At 44.6% G+C, this 20,025-nt stretch overlaps 1 protein-coding gene across 1 annotated transcript; it reads left to right on the forward strand.

Moving 5' to 3' along the window:
• The first annotated feature begins 604 nt into the window (after positions 1 to 604).
• LOC8023456 (prefoldin subunit 3) lies at positions 605 to 19,727 on the forward strand. Its single transcript, XM_002401300.5, has 6 exons — positions 605 to 829; positions 957 to 1,081; positions 1,329 to 1,395; positions 3,353 to 3,451; positions 10,078 to 10,216; positions 19,410 to 19,727. The coding sequence occupies exons 1-6, from the start codon at positions 755 to 757 to the stop codon at positions 19,481 to 19,483; spliced, it is 579 nt and encodes a 192-aa protein (XP_002401344.2). The 5' UTR covers positions 605 to 754; the 3' UTR covers positions 19,484 to 19,727.
• Positions 19,728 to 20,025: the final 298 nt, after the last annotated feature.

Consider the following 20,025-nt stretch of genomic DNA (forward strand, 5'->3'; position numbering starts at 1 on the left):
TAGATGAGCAGTTTAGTCAGTGTGGTACAACCGCTAACACGCAGTAGTGACACGACCGCATGACATTACAAGCATAACAGAGTTTTAATAGATCGTTCCGATAACGATACTATGCATTCGCAAGGGAGGCGGAGTATCGTTATCGGAGTCATGGGAACGATCTGCTAAAACTCCATTATGCATCCGGTTATCAAATAATTAAAAAAAAAATACATTTTTGTTAAAAATCGTTATAATGTGTATTGTTCAAATTAACAAATTATGCTCTGCACTCGCCAATGAAGCAGAATGCGGTACGTTCTTTTGAAGGATGCTTCAAGTCTTACGGAGGCATACCCGACCATAGAGTTATTACAGTAAAGGTCTAAGTACCCGATTGTAGGAATTGAGAGCGCACGCGCAAAGCTCGGAAATGGTTGAAGGGGTAGTTTCGGTTTCGTTTTCTATTTTTGTTTTACACTTTACAGTAAATTAACTTTCCTTAGTTGAACAATGAATTGTATATTATTTATTCACGATTTTAAGAACTTTTCATGTATCTGTTTTGTGTGAAATATGTTTTTTTGCGTTTTGTTATCGCAAGAGGGCGCGTTTGTCGGTTTTTGTTCGATTTGTTCGCCGACCAAGTTTGAGCGAGTTCACGCTCTCCTCCTCTCTGGTAGGTTTCAGTCAAGTTTCAGCTGAAAATACCACGCCTTAGCGTTTCCAATTTCCATATTTGTAGGTAACCTTCTTAGCGAGTTAGGATCTCATAATGACAGAGTTAAACGATGCCGATAAGGCGGTCAAGAAGCTCGTTCATGCCGGAATTCCAAAAGCCGAATGCCTGGTAAGTCCAGCACGTGATGATTGTCATTCGTACAAAAAGGAGTTCGTTGTAATCCCACCTGGGATTTGACTGGCACCGATTCTTTCAATTTCGATGACTCCCTTGCTCAATGATTATGTTGTGCTAGGACAACATGGACGAGTTCATGTCCCGAGAAGAGAATCCAACCATCGAGGCCGGCTTGAAGAACCTCGACGAACAGCACAGTAAATACAAGTTCATGGAGCTGAACCTCATGCAGAAGAAGCAAAGGTAAGCGTTCTGCCCGACGTGTTGAGGCAACAACTCAACCTGAAGGTTGGGAGAACTTTATGAATGATATACAACGGTTTGTTGTCTTGTTTATTTTCATTGTCTCTAATCAACCCCGTGACATCAGCAAATGCTGGTCTCGGGGACTGCTTCGCCTCTTAACTAGCACTAATCAACTTTTACCTTCGCAACCGCCGCCTTTGTTTAGATAGCGTAAAGGTTTTACTTATCAATTCTGTATTTTCAGGTTAAAAAGCCAGATTCCTGAGATAAAGACTTCTCTCGAGATCATCAAAATGTTGAAGGCAAAGCGGGTAAGTTGATTGGTCTTATTTGGGGTTATTTACATTGTTTGTCACAGCTCACAAATTAGTCGCTGGGAGTATGGCAACTTGTTAGTTCTTTTACAAAATTTCAAGCATTGTACCAGCTGGAGTGAGTTTCAGCGTATCCGTAGATCCTCTACAAGTAATGTAGCACTCGCGTGACATGACCTGCCGTGCTGATAGCCCATCTGTACAAGCATTGTCTTTACCGTAGTATACTTTTACATCATGGTTCTTCCAAACAAGCAATAAGTAGGAATAACTACCTGCACTCAGGGACAATGTCACATACAAGCCATACATACTTCACTTACGGCATGAATGCCTTCTGTCTCGTTCAGATTGTTAGATTCTGTTTATTAGGCAGGTCGCAGCCACCTCAATATCCTAGGGAACCAGCTAATTTGAAAAGACCTCGCTGGACCAGCAATATCTTTCGATGAACAGATCTGGAGATATTGAATGTTCCCGGTGTGTTCAAACGTCCAAGCTTCGTTTAAGATCTGTGTCACGGTACCTAACTCAAAGGCTACAGGACGGCAGCCATGTGTAATGAGATTGAATTTGGGCAGACGAACCTGGAAGATCCTGCATGGCAGCGATCAAACGTGCTGGCATTCTTCTTTTGCGCTCTGGATTACAGGCTACTTGATTTAGAAAACCCTAGCAAAAACCAGCTTGTCTTATCACCGTTTTGTAATCCACTATCTGTTGAATCCTCTCACGTGAACGTTTACATACTGTTTTCTGTCCCCGCGTCAACATTGCAGACATCTTCGTACCAGAAAGCATGATCCTAGTTCAGCAAACCCTACACTCTGTGAGCATTCGGTGGTTCTAGTTTGAAACGAGAAAGCAACCTTGCACCAGCAGTTTAAATTAAAGATTTGTCTACTTGCTTTGGTGTCTTATCCACCATTTTCATATTACGCAGCATCTCTTAAATGCCCCATTTGGTTGCAGCGAGACAATAACAGTCGTTCTAGTCTCAGCAAGGCTTACTACTACAAGTACTGCTATTGCCCCATTTAGGTTTTGTGTTGGCCACGAAATCTGGAACACCTGGTGTTTTGTTTCTGCTGGTGCACATTGTGAGAACACAGTACAAAAGTCAGAGTAGAGATAACCAAATTTGTGAGTTGAATTGTGTGTGGAATGTTTGAGATCAGTTTACCTTAGATTTTATGGGCAACTTCAAATACCTGCTACTTTTGCATGGTGCTCCTTGTGAAACGTCTTTCGAAAGTTGCCATTGAAAGTGGGGTTCTAAATTCTAGTGGTGGATTTATGATGAATGCATCACTATATACTTTTAGCACTGCCTCGTTAACAGTCACTTTTAAACTAAAAGATCTCGATTTGCCACGATTTCTGAGGACAGTGATAGAGAAACTGTGCGTTCTGTTTAGAGGGGTACTGAAACGAAATTCTGGCACCCGTTTTAGCGTCTAAATGTGAAGTATGTTGTGGCAACACCACAAAGACACCAAACTTTTGTTCGAAAAGGCACCAAAACTTTGTGCAAAATGATTACCAAATTCCACCCAGTGCATTTTTGCAAAGCCACTCGGAATGTTGTTACGACAACCTTCTCCAAAAAGCTGCGCCGCTCTGCCGAAGTACGGCGTCGGTCTCCGAAGTGCCTAGGCCGTTGAACTTGGCCGAACTGTATTTCCCTTCTCCCCCGCGGCTATTCATCTCCTGTGACCGGGGAATAGAAAGGAAGATGCGGAGAGGGGATGAGATAGAAAGGAGGAGGACGTCAGTGTAGCTTTGAGGCACAGTTGACTCACTTTGCCTCGTCTTGTGTCGTCTAACCAGTCCCCGGGCATCTGAAAACGACTAGGTTGTAACGCGTTGACAAAGCTCATAACCACGCCATCCTCTTTGTAGCCTTGCTCATGAAAGGAATTGTTTACCTTTATTCCTCTATCTCTTTCCCTAGGAATCTTCCGAGGATATGGAGACAAGGTTTGTGCTGTCCGACCAGGTGTACTCCAAGGCTGTCATCCCTCCCACTGAGAGAGTCTGCCTCTGGCTTGGGGTAAGGCTAATCTTGCCCCATTATTCTCATAACTTCTATGGGCCTGGTCTTCTCCTTCCAGTGGCACCTCTGGACCCCTATCTGTTAAACCAGAAAGGTTAAGGCAGAAATTGGAAATTCCCAAACTGCGTGGCACGTCCCTCTGGCAAGCACAACTGCTAGATTAGTTAGGTGCAATGATTCCTGAATGGTATGCAGAGCGCAAGTTCGTCTGCTTCTTTTGCAGGGGTTATGGTAACGTCAGAACGCCGAGCTCTGATTGGCTATGATTGAAGGATAGTGGGTCACCGTAGACCTCAAGTCCTCCAATCAGAGCTCGGCATTCTGACGTCACCAGAACTCCCGAAAAAGAAGCAGACAAACCTGCACTTTGCATAAGCTTTCTGCTTGGAAATGTATGCGTAAAGTTACACTCAATCCTTTTTGCCTGATTTTGGGGAACTGGACATTTTTTTTTCGTAAGCATGTACCGTATTTACTCGAGTAATAGCCGCACTGTTTATGAAGAAAACCTGAGGGTTCGCTTTTCCGCGGAGCTTGTGGATTGCCAATCGCCGCGATCAACAGCATGATTCCAGCGGTTTACAGGACAGGGATGACGTCTTCGCACGAAGATACCATCTGTGAAGGAGGCATTTGTATGGAGACTCGTGTTCTTGATTTAGTTATTCACTATGTTATTTATGCGCAACGCGATGATTGGCTGTATATGTGCTTTGCAGGAAAGTAGGCACATGGGCCTTGTTCATAAATAGTGTGGCTCTTACTCGAGTAAGTACAATACTAAACAACCGCAACACTAAGTATAAATGCGACACCGCTGACCCAAACAAATCAGTAATTTTCTTTCTTCCACTTTAGAATGTTGTTTTTGAAGCTATCTTTTTGGTGGAATGTGCTGACATACAAGGTCTGCCCCAAAACTTCCCAGAATTTTTTTATATAAATCATTTATTGAATATCAGTTTACAATCTTTTCAGAAATTTTCGAAGTATTCTCCCCTTGCTTCGATGCACTGTTGCCAACACTTGACCGAGGGTCCCAGGTAGACTGCATTTTTTTTTACTTTTCCAAAGCATTCAATAAAGTTTCACACAAGCTGCTGCTATTAAAACTTAACAGTCTTAACATTGACGCAAATGTTCTGTCCTGGATAACTTGTTTTCTCACTAATCGTTCCCAGTTTGTAACCGCTAACGATGAAACATCCCCGCTCGCCTCCGTCCATTCTGGAGTACCGCAAGGTTCTGTATTAGGTCCGCTATTGTTCCTTATCTATATTAACGATTTGCCGAATTCGATTTCTTCTTCAATTAGTTTATTCGCTGATAATTGTGTTATTTACAGAGAAGTTACTAACGCCTCGGATGTTCTGAATTTACAAACTGACATCAACCATGTTTCAAAGTGGTGTGAATTATGGGGGATGGAACTTAACACGACTAAATGCAAGGCCATGACAGTATCGCGTAAATGTAATTTTCCTTCTTCTTATTTTCTCGAAGATGTCCCCTTACATTCTGTCTCTTCTTATAAATACTTGGGCGTGTATATAACCTGAGATATTTCCTGGCAAATGCATGTTGAGTATGTTATTAATAACGCTAATTGAATGCTGGGTTATCTAAAACGAAACTTTTCACTTGCCCCTTCATCTTTGAAACTAACTCTGTACAAAACGCTTGTACGCTCTAAATTACAATATGCTTCTTCTATCTGGGACCCCGGTCATTCCAAACTAACTAACGCCCTGGAATTCGTTCAGAATCCCGCTGTTCGTTTTATTCTTAATAACTTTCATCGCACCGCAAGCGTGAGCTCAATGAAAACTAGCCTATTGTTGCCTAACCTCAATTTACGTCGTAAAATAGCTCGCTTATGTCTTTTTCATAAGATATACCATACTAACTCATTACTTCACAACCGACTGCTGAATCAACCTTCTTATATTTCACCTCGCATTGATCATATGTATAAAGTAGACATTCTAAAATGCAACACTAATGCATTCCAAGAGTCATTCATTCCGAAAACTTCAGTGGATTGGAACCACCTTCCCGCATCTATTGCTTTATTTAGGACTGCCATAAATAATCTATACTGCTCAGATTGAGCTGCGAAGTGTACTACTGCCACTAACCCCCACTCCCCTCTGTAATGCCAATGGCCTTGAGGGTATTTTAAATAAATAAATAAATAAATCATTGAAGGCGCCCTGAAAGCCATGAACGGGAACCTCCTTTAGTGAGATCGTCGCAGCTGCTTTTACCGTCTCCAGCATCCCATGCCGAGTCCCTTTCAAGGTTCTTTTGCTTCTTGGGTACAAAAAAAAAGTCTGATGGTGCGTGCAACATGGGGCTGTACGGCAGCAAGGGCAGCGTTGCTACGGCCATTTTGGCCCGCAACTCGTAGGCAATGAGCAAGGTGTGGCTTGACGTGTTTTCATGGTGCAAAATCCAGTTGTTGCGAATTTGTTTTCGGACGCGTTGAACCCTGTTGCGCAACCATTCGAGCTCTTCAGAGTAAAAATCCTTGTTGACTGTTTGTCCCTGTGGCACGAATTCACTGTGAACCACACCTTTTCTGTCAAAAAACACAATGAGCATTGCCTTGATTCGTAATTTGCTCATCCTTGCTTTTTTTTGGACGAGGAAACTCCATCGTGTGCCACTCGCTGCTCTGACGCTTTGATTTTGGATCGTACTCAAAATCCACGTCTCGTCCTCCGTGACCACTCTCCGAAAATTTTGGGTCTGTTTCGTAGCGTTCATGTGATTCCTGGCACTTCAACAAAGGCTTTTCCTTCATCTCACTCGTCAGGACTTTTGGCTCCATTTTCGCTCAGACTTCCCTCATTTGAAGATCCTTCGTTTAAATGCGATGAATGATTCTTTTGGGTATTCCGCACTCCTCTGCAATCATCCGAATACTTAGTCGCCAGTCCTTGTCCAAAACTTGACGCAATTTTTGCACAGAGTCGTCCGTTTGTGATGTCGACGGGCGTCCTGAGCGGTCGTCGTCGTTGACAGAGTCCCAACCTTCTCGGAACACTCTTGTGCCACAAGAAAGTTTGGCTTTGTTTCATCGCGTCGTCACCGTAGGCTTTCCGAAGCATTTCGGGCGTCTCTGCCCCGTTTTTACCCAGTTTCACACAAAACTTGATTGCCTAATGCTGCTCCAAAAACTGGTTCATTTTTTTTCTCAATGAAGGTGCAGTAGATACCTCTGCGCGGTGCGTGACCTGCCTCAACAACTGCTTGCAGGCAACTGACACCGGTCTCGTTTCAAAGCTTAGATCCCCCACTAACTTCTCCGCCCGAAGCCCCGCCCCGCCAGACGGCGTTGCCGACTGCAAAAAATCATTCCGGGAAGTTTTGGGACAGACCCTGTACAGCATGCACTCTGGTGGCAACGTGAAGCGTGAGCCCCTACAGCATCCCACAAGCAGAAGAATCCAGAGCAGCCTCTGCCAGGCTTATCACTCTCTTATTAGAGGGCAACTCCACTTCATTTTTGTTTTTGAATAAGCAATGCAGACTTCCTCAGTATCACCTAGGAAGACCACACATAAAATATTACGGCCCAGTTCTCTCTAAATGTTTCTCAAGCGGTCCGGCAAACTTTGGAATGTGCTGAGTTGCCGAAATCAGTTGACTCTGGCAGGCAAATTGAGGCGCAGTCAACAGCACAGTAACTATGGTGTTGGCACAGCCAACATTGAGCTAAGCGTCATCAACGTTGCTACTCTTTGTTTTTACTTCCCTGGGCAAGCGTAACGAGTGACATCAGCATCGTCTCCCCTCAACGCTCGGCAATGTCCACGTGATTGGCGTAACAGCCTGAGCAACGCGCTTCTTAGCCTGGGGAGCTGTCCTGCCGTTACTCATCTCCCATGTCACAACCGCCGTGGCCATCTTGCCATTTGTGCGGCAGGCTCGTCAGATATCGTAGACACCAAAACATGGTGAATATGTATCGTGCTACAGACAACACTCGTCCCTTGTGCATGCCCGCCCCCATGGTGGCCCACCCCGACTCCGCCCATCATCGCATAGAGGATCATGTGAACGCTCGTATGTCGTAGTAGCCATGTTTTTGGCGGCCCGAGGCCAATCTTGCCCAACAGAGCCAAAGTTTCGGTTTTGGTTTCTGCTTATATTAAAGTAGAATTCCACAAAATACATTCTATTTTTCGCAAAACAAATGACGTGTAGTGCTTTTTATTAGTGGTTTGGATATAAAATCACATATCCCAAAATTTTCAGAATTGGGCGGAGTTGCCTTTTAAATTACTTCTAATCTTACCCGGCATGTAGCCAGGATTCTGTTTTGGGGGAAGCCCGCCCATAACAAAATGCTGTATCAGGGGGAAGGGGTGAGAGGAGGTCCCAGCAAAATGGAGGATTTCGGAGGGGGCCCGGGCCCCATGGGCTCCCCCTGGCTACGTGCCTGAATCTTACTACTACTGCCTCGGCTTGATTCCCCTTATAATCCTACCAGCTGAGGGCTGCCTGAGAAGTGGCATTTCCCATCCAACTAGGACTCAAAACTAGAGTCCCATGATTAGCCAATAGAGGCCTTGGGAAGTTCCCGTTGCATACTGAAACTGATTCAGAGAAATCGCCCACTGCCAAAATAAAGGAGTAATGTGTACGACAATATTATGCACCAAACAAAATCAGACAGAGTCAACAGCAATCAGTGGCAGTTGGGAAATTGCTCTAGACATAATGAATGTACTGGACAATGAGCTCCAAGTTTCGATGATTCAAAGAAAGGAACTGTACTCAACCATACCTGGAATGGACTACTATTTGCAAAATGTACAGCACCCTCTACTGGCATTTTCGGAACAGGCCGTATGGATCTCGCACTTTCCTGTTGTGGTCCCGTAGCTGTCCGCAACTACCGCAATTGCCGGGAACTTCCAACCCGTCCAAACGGTTTCTTGGCCCCAGGCCCGTGCTGCCTGTGCTAGTCATGGCTTGCGATATCAGCGGATCCGACTGATACAATTTACTGTCGAGATGAGCTGCGCGTTTGGTAGTTTTTATCTTGTTTCGGGGCCATGGCGAAGTTAATGTATGCAAGTGGACGAGGGCAGGCGAGCAGTTGTCCTACCCCACCATGGGAGAGAGGCGTGGCAGAAGTGTACACGACACTAGTACAATTTGTTACGTGCCTCGCGTGGCTTTGAGGAATTTTCGTTTACCAAACATTTGTCGAACAAAAAAAAAAAAAAATAGGGAAGGGGCAATGTTTTGATGGCTGTAAGTACTAAAAGCTGGGAAAGAGCTATAAAATAGCCATTTTTTTCTATGTAGCTGGAAAGGAGGCACTAAAAACACTAGCTGCTTTGTGCCTGACGCACTCATCAAACGAGGTCTTACTGCCATGTAAAATGGGCCATCACCTGTCACTTCCATATGTGTGATGAAGAGCAGCAGCATTTATTATGGTCTAGCAGGGTTACATGCTCTTGCAGCCTTGTTCGATCTATGCTTTCGCAGTGACTTGTTCACCGGGACTTCCTTCTTCGGCGTGTAGCTCTTCCTTATTATGATAACATGACCAGCATTGCACCTCGTGATTCATGGTCACAATGTTGAGGGGTATAAGTACTTGGTAACCTCGTGTTCTGCCATTGGCATTTTGTGTAGAGGAGGGCAATCTTGCCATGTCTTTTCACGGGAAACTGACGTTTACCGTAAGAATAGCAATGGGTTATGTTTAAGTGATGGGCATTGAAGCCGGTGGTCACGGTATATGTTGGATAAGATGGACGTTGCTTATGTTGTGTAGTTGGAACAACCTCAGGAAAATCGCACGGTCGTTAACCCTTTAACCGTTTTTGACGAGCCTAGTAGCCTGTCCACCTAGAGCCATCCCCAAACCGTATATGACAAGTGTAGCTCGTCCACTCACCCTCGTTTGCCCTTTGGCTGTTTTGGACGACCCAGGCTCGTTCAGGGCTTAGTTTGCGGCACTGGCAAGAGACGACAGCACATTTTTTTTTTTTTTTTTATTGTTTACATTTTTAAATATGGTGGCTAATAGTGGAGACTTCTGCGGCCTGCACCACACATACAATAAAAATGGAAAGAACAGTTTAGGGTCAAAATTTCTGAAGAATATGAAATGGTTAAGGGGTCAATGAGGAAACTGTCTTCAGGTTTGTGTTGAATTTCCTCTTTACACACCATTCCAAGAATCGCTTTCTTGGCGCTGCCGTCTTCGCCTGCTGGGCTGTGCAATGCATTCTGAGCATGTGCGGTAGTTTCCTTCTTCGGAGCATAAGAAGTCACGCATGCATCCACTGTCCCGTGACTCGGCATTTTTTTGCCTACCATAGAATCCCATGAGAACGCTCAGCCAAAATGAAGAGATAAATGTGGAGTGGATCTCTGAGCATGTGACGGCAAAATGTTATCTAAAACATAGTGATAAACACAAGGGCAGTCAACTTTCACATTATGATTCTGTGGTTTCTGTGACCTAGCGGGAGCCTCAGCCTGTCTTGGAAGTCCTTGAAAAGTTTTCTTTTGCATATCTGTCAGAACCCCAAGATCAATTCTAGTGCCATCTGTTTCATCCTGCTGTGGATTTTCGTTGCATTATCCGACAGGCCAACGTGATGCTGGAGTACAGCCTCGAAGGTGCCGAGGAGCTCCTCTGCAGGAACTTGCAGACGGCCACGAGAAACCTCACAGAGCTGGACAGTGACGTGGACTTTCTGAGAGATCAGATTACCACCACCGAAGTCAGTATCCTTTTGGCCCCCGTTGGCTCGATGCAGCTAAGATGGTTTCACGGTGATGAGCGTGGCTACGGTGCCTGCAACGTGTCTCCGACTGGTGTGTATGTACCACTTCCACAACAGTGGTCCCTCGATTTTCACTCGGCGACGTCTTTAAAATACCGTGCCATTACCGGTTGTGACCCTGGCGGTTTGCAGCAGTGGTGGTGGGCGCTGCAGGCACCTACGGCAGCCAGGAGTAGGGACGTCACTAAGCAGTGTCCCAACTTTAAAAAGCATGAGCGTTCGCTCATGCTTTTTAAAGCAAGAAATGCTTTTTAACGAAACCCCCCAATCCCAAACATTTGTTCGTTCATCGCTCTGCGCATTTTCCTCTAAATTTGTTGGGGAAACTAAACTGGTGTTGGGTCACGTCGCGTCAATCAATGTCACATGAACTGTGCACCAATTCAGTTTCCCCACTAGATTCGGAAGGGAACTTGATGTCGCATGACCTGACGTCACGAGACAAACACCAATTTAGTTTTCTCGCTAACTTTAGCGAAAAAATTGATGTTACGTGACCTATACAGGCTGGCGCAGCCGTAGCCTTGGCTATTGTAACACATGCCAGGCATCCGAGCAAGCAAAGAAGTGAGAAAAAGAGCGGCCAATGAGCTTAAAATGAGAGAGAAGTAGGGTGATGTCACGACGACGTCAAATATGTTAACCCATTCCGGCCACTAGGACAGGTACTGCCATTAACATTCATGTTTCCTCCAGGCGCTCTTTCTGCTCTCAAGCGTAGGGTTCTTGTTTCCGCCGCCTCAAAACATGGCATTACAATCGCCGCCTCTACTGCTTTCTGATTTTATTTCTCTTCTACTTCCTTCTCCTGATTTTATTTCTCTTCAGCTGCCTGATTTTATTTCTCTTCTATTTCATTCTCGTCTTCTGGGGCTTTTATTTTATATCTTTTTTCATAAATCACTGTAGAGCAACTTCAGAAAAGCTGCTCCCCAAATGGGTAGAAGGCATGGAGCCCACATTTACTTTTCATACATACTTTATTATTTACACAGATCTTCTACATAAAATAGAAGATAATATACAGATGATGAAACTTACGGAACAATAGAACAGATAGCACGAGAACCACGTAAGAGCACAATTAAAGAAATATACATTTGTAAAGGATATTGCACCACCACAGCAGAAACTTTAATGTTTTCTGCAGACAAATATTTTTTTTTTTTTATTTAGTTGATAGATGACCTGCCTTACGGTTTCTGTGCTTTCGTATCAGCTGCAGACCTTTTAAACTGAGGTTTTTGCATATATCTTCTTTTTAAAGTCGTAAGTGCCCCAGGGTTCATACAGAACATTTAGAGGAACTTCTGGCAGATTGCTGCACAGAGAAGGTTCTCCAACTGTTCTGCCATGAAAGCACGAAGATTCTTCGTGCTTTCATGGCAGAGTGCTTTCTGGCGAAGACGCCAGAAAGCACTCTTCAAGCTTACCCACAAAAGCAAGGCAAGGGTCTGTGGGCACAAAGAGGGCACCCAAAATGCCTGTGTTGTCCTGTGCGTTTAGCACATGGTATGGTTTGATCTGCTTGCGAATGTCAGGTGCACTGTCGCTCCTACATAAGAAGAAAAAATGAAAACAAATGTGGTCGGCAGCTTAAGTGCTGTGTTCACAGGGTTTCTGCAAGAGGCTGAAAATCGCACCACATGAAACGGGCTTGAAATGAAACCGGCGAAAAACAAAACTACCTCTCGCTTCGGAACTCCTTTGGGAATAGAGAGAACGACAAAACTTTAGACTTTCTGGAGTTTCCACACCATTTCGCAGCACAGTAGCGCTAAAATATCCTTTTCCGATAGCAGCAGAACTTTCGAAGTCAAATTAATGCCGACCGAGCAAGCACCACAGTTTCCGCAGAACACTCAGAGCAGACGATCACGCTCATCGGATGTCGGTGACCGTTGCGCTGTTCTCGTGGTTGCCACAGACGGCGGCACCCGGCGGCCCGGCGCAGTGTCGATCATAACGCCATGTTTTGAGGCGGTGGAAACAACAACCCTACGCTTGAGCGAAGAAAGAGCGCCCCAAAGTAACATGGATGTTAACGGCTGTACCCGTCCTAATGGCCGGAGTGGGTTATTAACATATTTGATGTCGTCGTGGTCTACTAAGATTTCCTTGAATGCCGCTAGCTGTGTTAGCCTGACCTATACACTAATTCAGTTTCTTGGCTAAATTTGGCAGGGAAATCGTAGTCGCACGGTTTAATGTCTTCTAACTGTTTTTAACTGATCACGCCTTAAATAATGCCCTTCTTGCATTATACAGTAAAACCTCGTTATAACAAAGTTGAAGGAGCAGTCGTAATTATTTCGTTATAACCAGTGTGTCGAACCGAAAAAAATATGGGTTCGGTTACGGTTCAGGTTCAGGTAAATTTATTTTGTTCCGGTTCAGTTCCGGTTCGATGAATTCGATCCGCAAACCGGTTCGCGAACCGGTTCGGGGCGCTGAACCGGTTTGCAAACCGGTTAGGAAATTATAAATGACAAATTGCAACATCAAAATAAATTAAAAATAAAACATCTGAAATCAGCACATACGAAACGGGATACATCGTAGTGTAAGGCTCAGGGATTTCTACCAGGAATGGTTTCTGTATGTGCACTCAAAGGTTACCTCACCGACGTTTACGCATTCGGACTTCATCTAATTGGGTCAGACGTAGTAGCTGTAAAATCCGCGACCTCCTTACAAGTAGAACTCGCTAACATCCCGCCACCTCGGCGTGTAAGCAATTGAAGGAACAGTGGGGAGAAAATACAGCTTTCTTTATTTGAACTAGCCTTCGGTAACTCAAATTAGACCCTTAAAGAAGTTTTCATTAAACAAGATACGGAATATGAAAAACGCTTCACCGAACGCAACGCCAGAAGGACGTAATAGGATAAATATTAAAATAGAAGAGTTCGCTGTCTCACAAATATGTTAGCTTCTAAGTGCCTATACGAAACCGGATGCATTATTATCAAACTCCACAGCCTTTTCTTTTCTCATTCCGATGGAAGCAAGCTTCAAGAACTCGCGCGTTCTAGAAACGTGTTATGAAATGAGCACACAGCAGCATTTAGGATTTACGAGATTGTAGAAAAATAAAATCCCGTTAGGCAATTTTTTTTTTTTTTTTTTTTTTGCACAGTTTTCCAATTCTTTTTCTTCCGTGCAAGCCGCGACCAGCGCAATACTGGTTCCTATGTCAAGATTTATGGATGCAGCGTTTGTCAAGATTCATGGGTGCAGCGTTTATATTCCTAAGACTGAGTGGAGAAGAAAAATATGTAAGCGAGGTGTGTGTCAGTTGACGGCACTTAAAAAACAAATGGCATTGATAGCACATTCATTGTCAACAGCGCGTGGCCGAACCGTTTTGACATGAGCCGGTAACCGTTATTTTTTTTCTGGTTCAGTTCCGGTTCGGGTTCATCTCGATAACAATATAGTGGTTCGGGTTCGGGTTCAGTTCCGGGAAAAATACCGGTTCGGTTCCGGTTTTAGGTTCGGTTCCGGTTCGACACCCTGGTTATAACCATTAGTTTGTTATAGCCAATGTCCATTTCTTCCCACTATTAGCAAGCAAGGAAAATTATGATTGCTTTGTTGTATCCATTAGTTTGTTATAACGGGGTTTTACTGTACTGTAATATTCCGAGAGGTAGCCCACCTAAAGTCGAAGGCAAATCGGATGAAAATAAGGAGTAAGCTAACTTTCAGTGTGCATTAAACAAAATTAAAATAAAATCCTTAGAGATCTTGTGGCCGGCAAAGGCTTGCAATCACAGGGAAACACAATGAACCAAAGACGACTCTCCTTCCCAGTCATCATCGTTGGCTCATCTCCCTACCGTGGCTAAGTTACACCATTTCTGCTGAGGTCACCATTGGCCAGGGCCCTGCAATTACTAGAAGTGGGCTATCTTTCGGTGTTTTCGAAAAGATGGCAGATCATGCCAAAGAAAGGGGTGGATTCGGTGGGTTATCTTTGAGGGGTGGGCATCTCTTGGAATATTACAGTTGGTGTTGGGTTTTGGAGATAAAGGTTGCTGCCAAGTTTTCTGGAACTTCTACAGCCAACTGCCAGGATCTCGACATCCGACAGTGTGACCCTCCAGCTTTTGTGACGTCATTTCTTGCCACTTTGGGTCCTCTTTCCATGATGGGCAGATTAGGATGCTAAGCACACCAGTCGGGTATGCTTTGCAGGCACCTTAGCGTGGCTAGGTTGAAGGCGGAGCTCTGTACAGTGCGTGGTTGTGGTTTGGAAAGCGTGCTTATAATCATTCTCGGAAGTACCTGATTACTTTACAACAAGTTCCTGTTCCCACAAGCATATCTTTAACCATTTATTGACAAGATATACAAATAATTGCTTAAAGGTGCTGTGCAACAATTTCAGGGCTTTGCTTAAATTGGGGAAGTTGATGCGTGACACTTCTGAAGTGAACTACAGAAAGCAGATTTTGCCTGGATACCCTAGCTTTTATTTACAAAAATATAAAAGATTCAGGTTTTTGCCGCCTCTCAACTCATACGCCGTCTTCCGGGTCACGTGCCCAGTGACGTTGAGGGGGTAGGCGCGGGTTTCCAGAAAAGTTCTTTCTTTAGAGCCATCAATGAGCAGCGAGAACTCATTCGCTCGCAACCGCGTGACCACGTGTTGGGGGGTGACGCACAAACAATGTGGTGAAAGGAGAAAAGTCTCATCCGGGTCCGGCCATAGCCCGTCCGGCCCTGTCCCCCTCCCCCTTTTGCTTCCGGTGGCTGTTCTGTTCGCGGTAGCAGAGAGAGTTGACGGTTCTGTGGACCTAGGATAGACGGCGCCACTAAAACTCCGTATAATAAAAGTTATATATATGTTGGAACGACAAGATTTATAGAAAAGTTACCTTTTATCGAGCAGGTATTCGCACAGCTAGCTATCTTTCTGCAAGATTCCCCTTTGACATCACGCCTCGTGTTTCTCATGGCCGCCGCTCGCGGCGGCAGGTCGGGGAATATTCTAAGTTTTGCCTCGCTATTACGCGGCGGAATCGCAACATTTCGATGAAAGGAGGTGTGTTTTTTGTCATTTGTGACAAGGTGAACAACATCAAAAGCAGAAGATGCCAATTCTTTCAATGTTAAAATCGTTGCACAGCTCCTTTAAAACGTTTGGTTTTTTAAGATATTAATGTTTAACAAGATCAAATGAAAGAACAGCCGAAATAAAAAAGAAACTGTAAGGTAAACTTGTGAGTTACAGCTTTGTTGCCTGTGGGCAACCGCAGGCAAAAGTCAAAGGTCCTTTGCGTAACCTTCGATGGGTCACTAAAAAATGCCAATAGTATCCACATACAATAACCTGAATAAAACGGTCACTTATCGAGAAATATTAGTGTCAAGAAAAAAATGCCTCCATATTTTTCTTCATTCCACTATTCTTGGTCACCACGTATTTGTGCACCAAAGTTATTTTTGCTCATCAACTATTCGTGCATCTTTTCACTAGATGGCACTGTAGTTTCTATCTTCAAGACTGTTGCCAGACTAGACTACAACAGGCTGTCCCAAGTGGCCGGGCTCCATCTAAAACGGACCATAAAAATTGACTTCTGCACATAACAATGTGAACTTTTCGTCAAAGGTGTATTCCACAGGTTGGTTTTTTCTTGTAAAATTAGAAAACGTAGCCCCCTCTCTGTAAAAAGTGGCGCCAAGAAACTTGCCGGGGTCAACGGCAGGCGGCGATGCAGACGACCAAGTCGAATTGAGGGTGGGTTTGGCGCTCGTATTGATAGATGGCGCTACCTCCTTATTGGGACTGTTCAGGACCACCATGGTTTATTGAAATTAACATAATCTTTTTGTAATGTACCTTTGGTTAAAAAATAAATTCGGACAATAAAAAGAATACTTAAAATTAAAAAAACGTGTTTGCATAACGACGGCGCTTTTGCTGCCGACGAATTCCGTCTGCGTGTCGTCTGGTTTCTTTCTCTGGTTGGCTACACCTTCCAATGTAAAGCCCCTCGATGTGTTTGCGCTTGTCTTGCAAGTAGCGTCAAATGCATGAGTGCACGAGGCCCATGTCTCGAGCGGCCCTTGGAAGCAAATGGTGGCGCAGCACTGAAATGAGCGGGCCTTGGAAGCGAATGGCGGCGGAGCACCCGCTCATGGCACGTGTCTCACGCGCTTCCACAACAATGGTTGGCGGTACTTGTAAAAACGCTTTTATCAAGGGGCTTTATTCCAATGCTGCTCCCGATGCCATCTATCAATATGTGCGCCAAACGCGCCCCGCAACTCTATTCAGTCATGTGCGTCGCCGCCCACCGTTGACACTGGCACGTTTCTTGGCCCTATTTTTTTTATAGAAAGGGAGCTACGCTTTGTAATTTTACAAGAAAAACCAACCTGTGAAATACACCTTCGACGAAAAGTGCTACCTGCAGGTGTTGATTTTTACGGTCCATTCTAGATGGAGCCTGGTGATTTGGGACACCCTATAGATTAAAAAAATATGTGGTTTGTTGCCTGTAGGCAACATTTATCAACAAAGGGTTAATGAAACTGATGTCTTCACAATGGTAATTGTCTACATTACTTAAGAGTGCCGTACAACCCTCGGTTTTCTGCGAGGAAGGTAATCCTCTTGGCGTCCTTCTCTCCTAAGGATACGAGTGGGGAGAAAACGGGGAAGAGGCTGAAAGTGCGAAGTGTATTTCAGGTTTTAAGACAGAAAGAACAAACAGCAATGGAGCTTTCACTTTGAGAAGCTTGTGAATGGCCGAGTGGTTCCGTTGATCATTTGTCTTTTATCACAAGACCGAATTTTAGTAATATATGACTAACTATTGTGCTTTTATTGGAAATTACCTGGAAAATACGAAGGCAGCATTGTCGGTGGTTTATGTTCTGCTCTGACAGGGAATTGAGGAACGCTGAATGCTACTGCGTAAAATGGGACACGTGCACAAAAACTCAACAGTGTCGCTCTGCCGTGCCGAGATAATTGGGGTTATCTGCGAAAGACGATGTCCATTGCTATGCCCCTCTTGATCCCCTTTCCATGTAAACGGGCAGGTTTCCAGACTATAAAAGCATTTAGTTAGAACTGCGAACACAATGTGGATAGAAAATACGTGAAAAACGGAAGTTGTCGTGTTACTAAATAACTTCTAGGCAAGTGGCAGATCCAAGGAAAGGTAACAATGGAAATGGGGGCGACCCCCCCCCCCCCCCCCCCAAACATTACATAGGTTTTTGGGAAAGCGCACCACAAGCTTCGCGAGTGAACTGGGAGCCCAGGGACGCTGGTGCCGGTGCCTTTGGCCTCTTGCGGACGCCGCCCAAAAGCACCCGGAGCTTGTGGCATAATATCCGCCCCCCCATCAGATGGAGTGTCCGGATCTGCCTCTGCGCTAGGCACATTGCTCTGTCACGCATCTCATGAATGAACCGGATGGCTAGAAAATTTTGCACGTGCAGTTCACGTAATTAATGGTCGTGGTTATTTCCACAAAGCAGCAATGTTGTTTTCAGTGGTTATAGTGTCGTGTAAAAAGAAGCGCAAGGAGTGAATGATTACAGCCCTTTAGGCAGCATAAAGACAAAGGGAACCATGTAGGGCCTTGGTCGTGGGGCGAGACGATTTTGGAACTCAACTCAGTGTTGCCGAATCGTGGGAAATTTTTAACCTTGTGTGGCAAGCCTAACCCCAAGGGGTAAATATAAACTTAATTCGAATGCCTGTAAAATATGCACTTTTAAAACCAAACATCTCTTATTTTACATGCATTCGAGTTTAATTCCCTATTGTCCACTGGAGCTATGTTTGTGAGAAATTTACCATGATTTGGCAACACTGACTCAACTGTTACATGCGCTTTTGAAACGTTTGTGCGATATAAGAGCTTATTGACAGGAATAGTGGCAGTGTGCCAAAAGGGGAATTGTATCATGTCGAGGAGTGCAGTCAACGAGGCAGCGAAGTGAGGAAAGGCGGCAGTTCTAGTAAGCGGCAACCAAAGCGCATTACCATACTCAAGCACTGAAGTTGTAGCAGGTTATCTTGGCATCACTTGCGTCTATGTCGTAACGTAATTCATGCCCACTCTCAAGTTTCCCAGTGGTTCAACGAATATCTTGCGTGGTTTGATTCGGGCGGCGTGACATTATTCTCCGCCTCACACGGATACCATTGAGGGTTGCTATGGTTATTCCTCACGCGTGTCTTCCACAAAAATGTATGCCCCAAATCAGTGCAGTTCGTCATAATATAGTAGCTTTGACAACAGCAGCTGTAGATACCGGCGATTGCTTCTTCCTACCAACTGTGTCATGCTCCGCTCATGTTCCTGGAATGGGCTTGGAGCGAAATACAGCACCTACAACATATCTGAAGCTCCCCTCAGGCCAGTTTTATTGGGGTGTACTTATTTTTTTCTTTGTGTTAAAAATGAACCAGAATCTTTATATGAGGAATATGTAGGCCATCTGACTTGCACTGCAGGGATGTGGAGTGTGAGGTACCTACATGTACCTCATTTGACAGGGTGGTCATGCCTGGGTGGTCATAATGTATAGGAATGTTAGACAGTTTGCAATAGATCAGATACTCACAAGCAGTTGTCTTCCCCCAGCCTAACAAAACATAACCACTGTACCTCGGTTTCAGATTTTCGCACTAAAGCCATGACCTGGGGCCAAATTGTAAGGCTAGTGATGATCATCGTACAAGGGACTCTAGACCTGTCAAACACAAAGTTGGAGCCGGAAGCTTGTGGAGCGCGCCTAGTGAACTTCGGCGTCGAAAGTGCTACATCGTCATAGCAGGCGTCCAATTGGAGCTTTACGTAAAGTTCGGCCCCAACCTTGTGTTTGAATCTAAGGCCCCAGCAGAATAATGTCTGCGGGTTTAGTTTCCACTAACGACACCTTGGAGATGTAACATAAGGCGCAACATTGAACCTCTTTGTTGCTGGTGTTTTGTTTTGAATGTTTCGTTTCAACCAGGCTAGAGTAACCTGTTCTGGTACATCCGACTGCCTGGCAAGGAACGTCGCATTCACCCATACTTCTGTGCATCTTCTAAATTTTTGATATCCATCATGCTTTCTTGTAGAGAATATTCAAACCTTGACTAGTAAATAACACAGATATGGCAAGGCTGCACAACTGGAATGTCAAGAAAGTGCAAGCAGAAAAGCTCAACGCACAAGCCTCATCGTGAAACGCAACATCCAGTTCCACTTAAATCTTGCGAAGTATAAACTGGGTCGGTCGTTTCGTTTGCATCAGCAGCAACTATGCTGCTTAGTGTCATTTTGAAATGGGGGTTTACCTTTCCCTGCATGCATAACTGAAGATTTTTTAATAATCTTTGAATAATACAAACTCAACTAAATTATTATTTGCAGCAAACACCCTCTGTTTGGCTCGACTTGCGTACAGGAATAAAAGCATTGACTGCCGAGCAACTTGTGTGTTGTGATGCAAGGGCAGCCTTCTAGTCAGAATATCTCACACCATGAGCTTATTTCACATGGTGTGCTAATTTCACACGGTGCAAGTTTTCTTTTTATTCATAAATAAAATGCCAAACACTAAAATTTACAGCAACCAGTGGAACTTCAATTTTGCCGTGTCTAGTTAGATGAACTGTTTATGCAGTGCCACTCGATTTGTGAAAGCTGACATACACTGAAGCACATGAGAAGCTGCGTGTCTTGTTGTCCTTGTTTGTAGCGACTCGGATTAGGTTGCTGGCTTTGA

This window comes from Ixodes scapularis, unplaced genomic scaffold, assembly GCF_016920785.2.
Source record: "Ixodes scapularis isolate PalLabHiFi unplaced genomic scaffold, ASM1692078v2 PGA_scaffold2__306_contigs__length_199485367, whole genome shotgun sequence".
Classification (NCBI taxonomy): Eukaryota; Metazoa; Arthropoda; class Arachnida; order Ixodida; family Ixodidae; genus Ixodes; species Ixodes scapularis.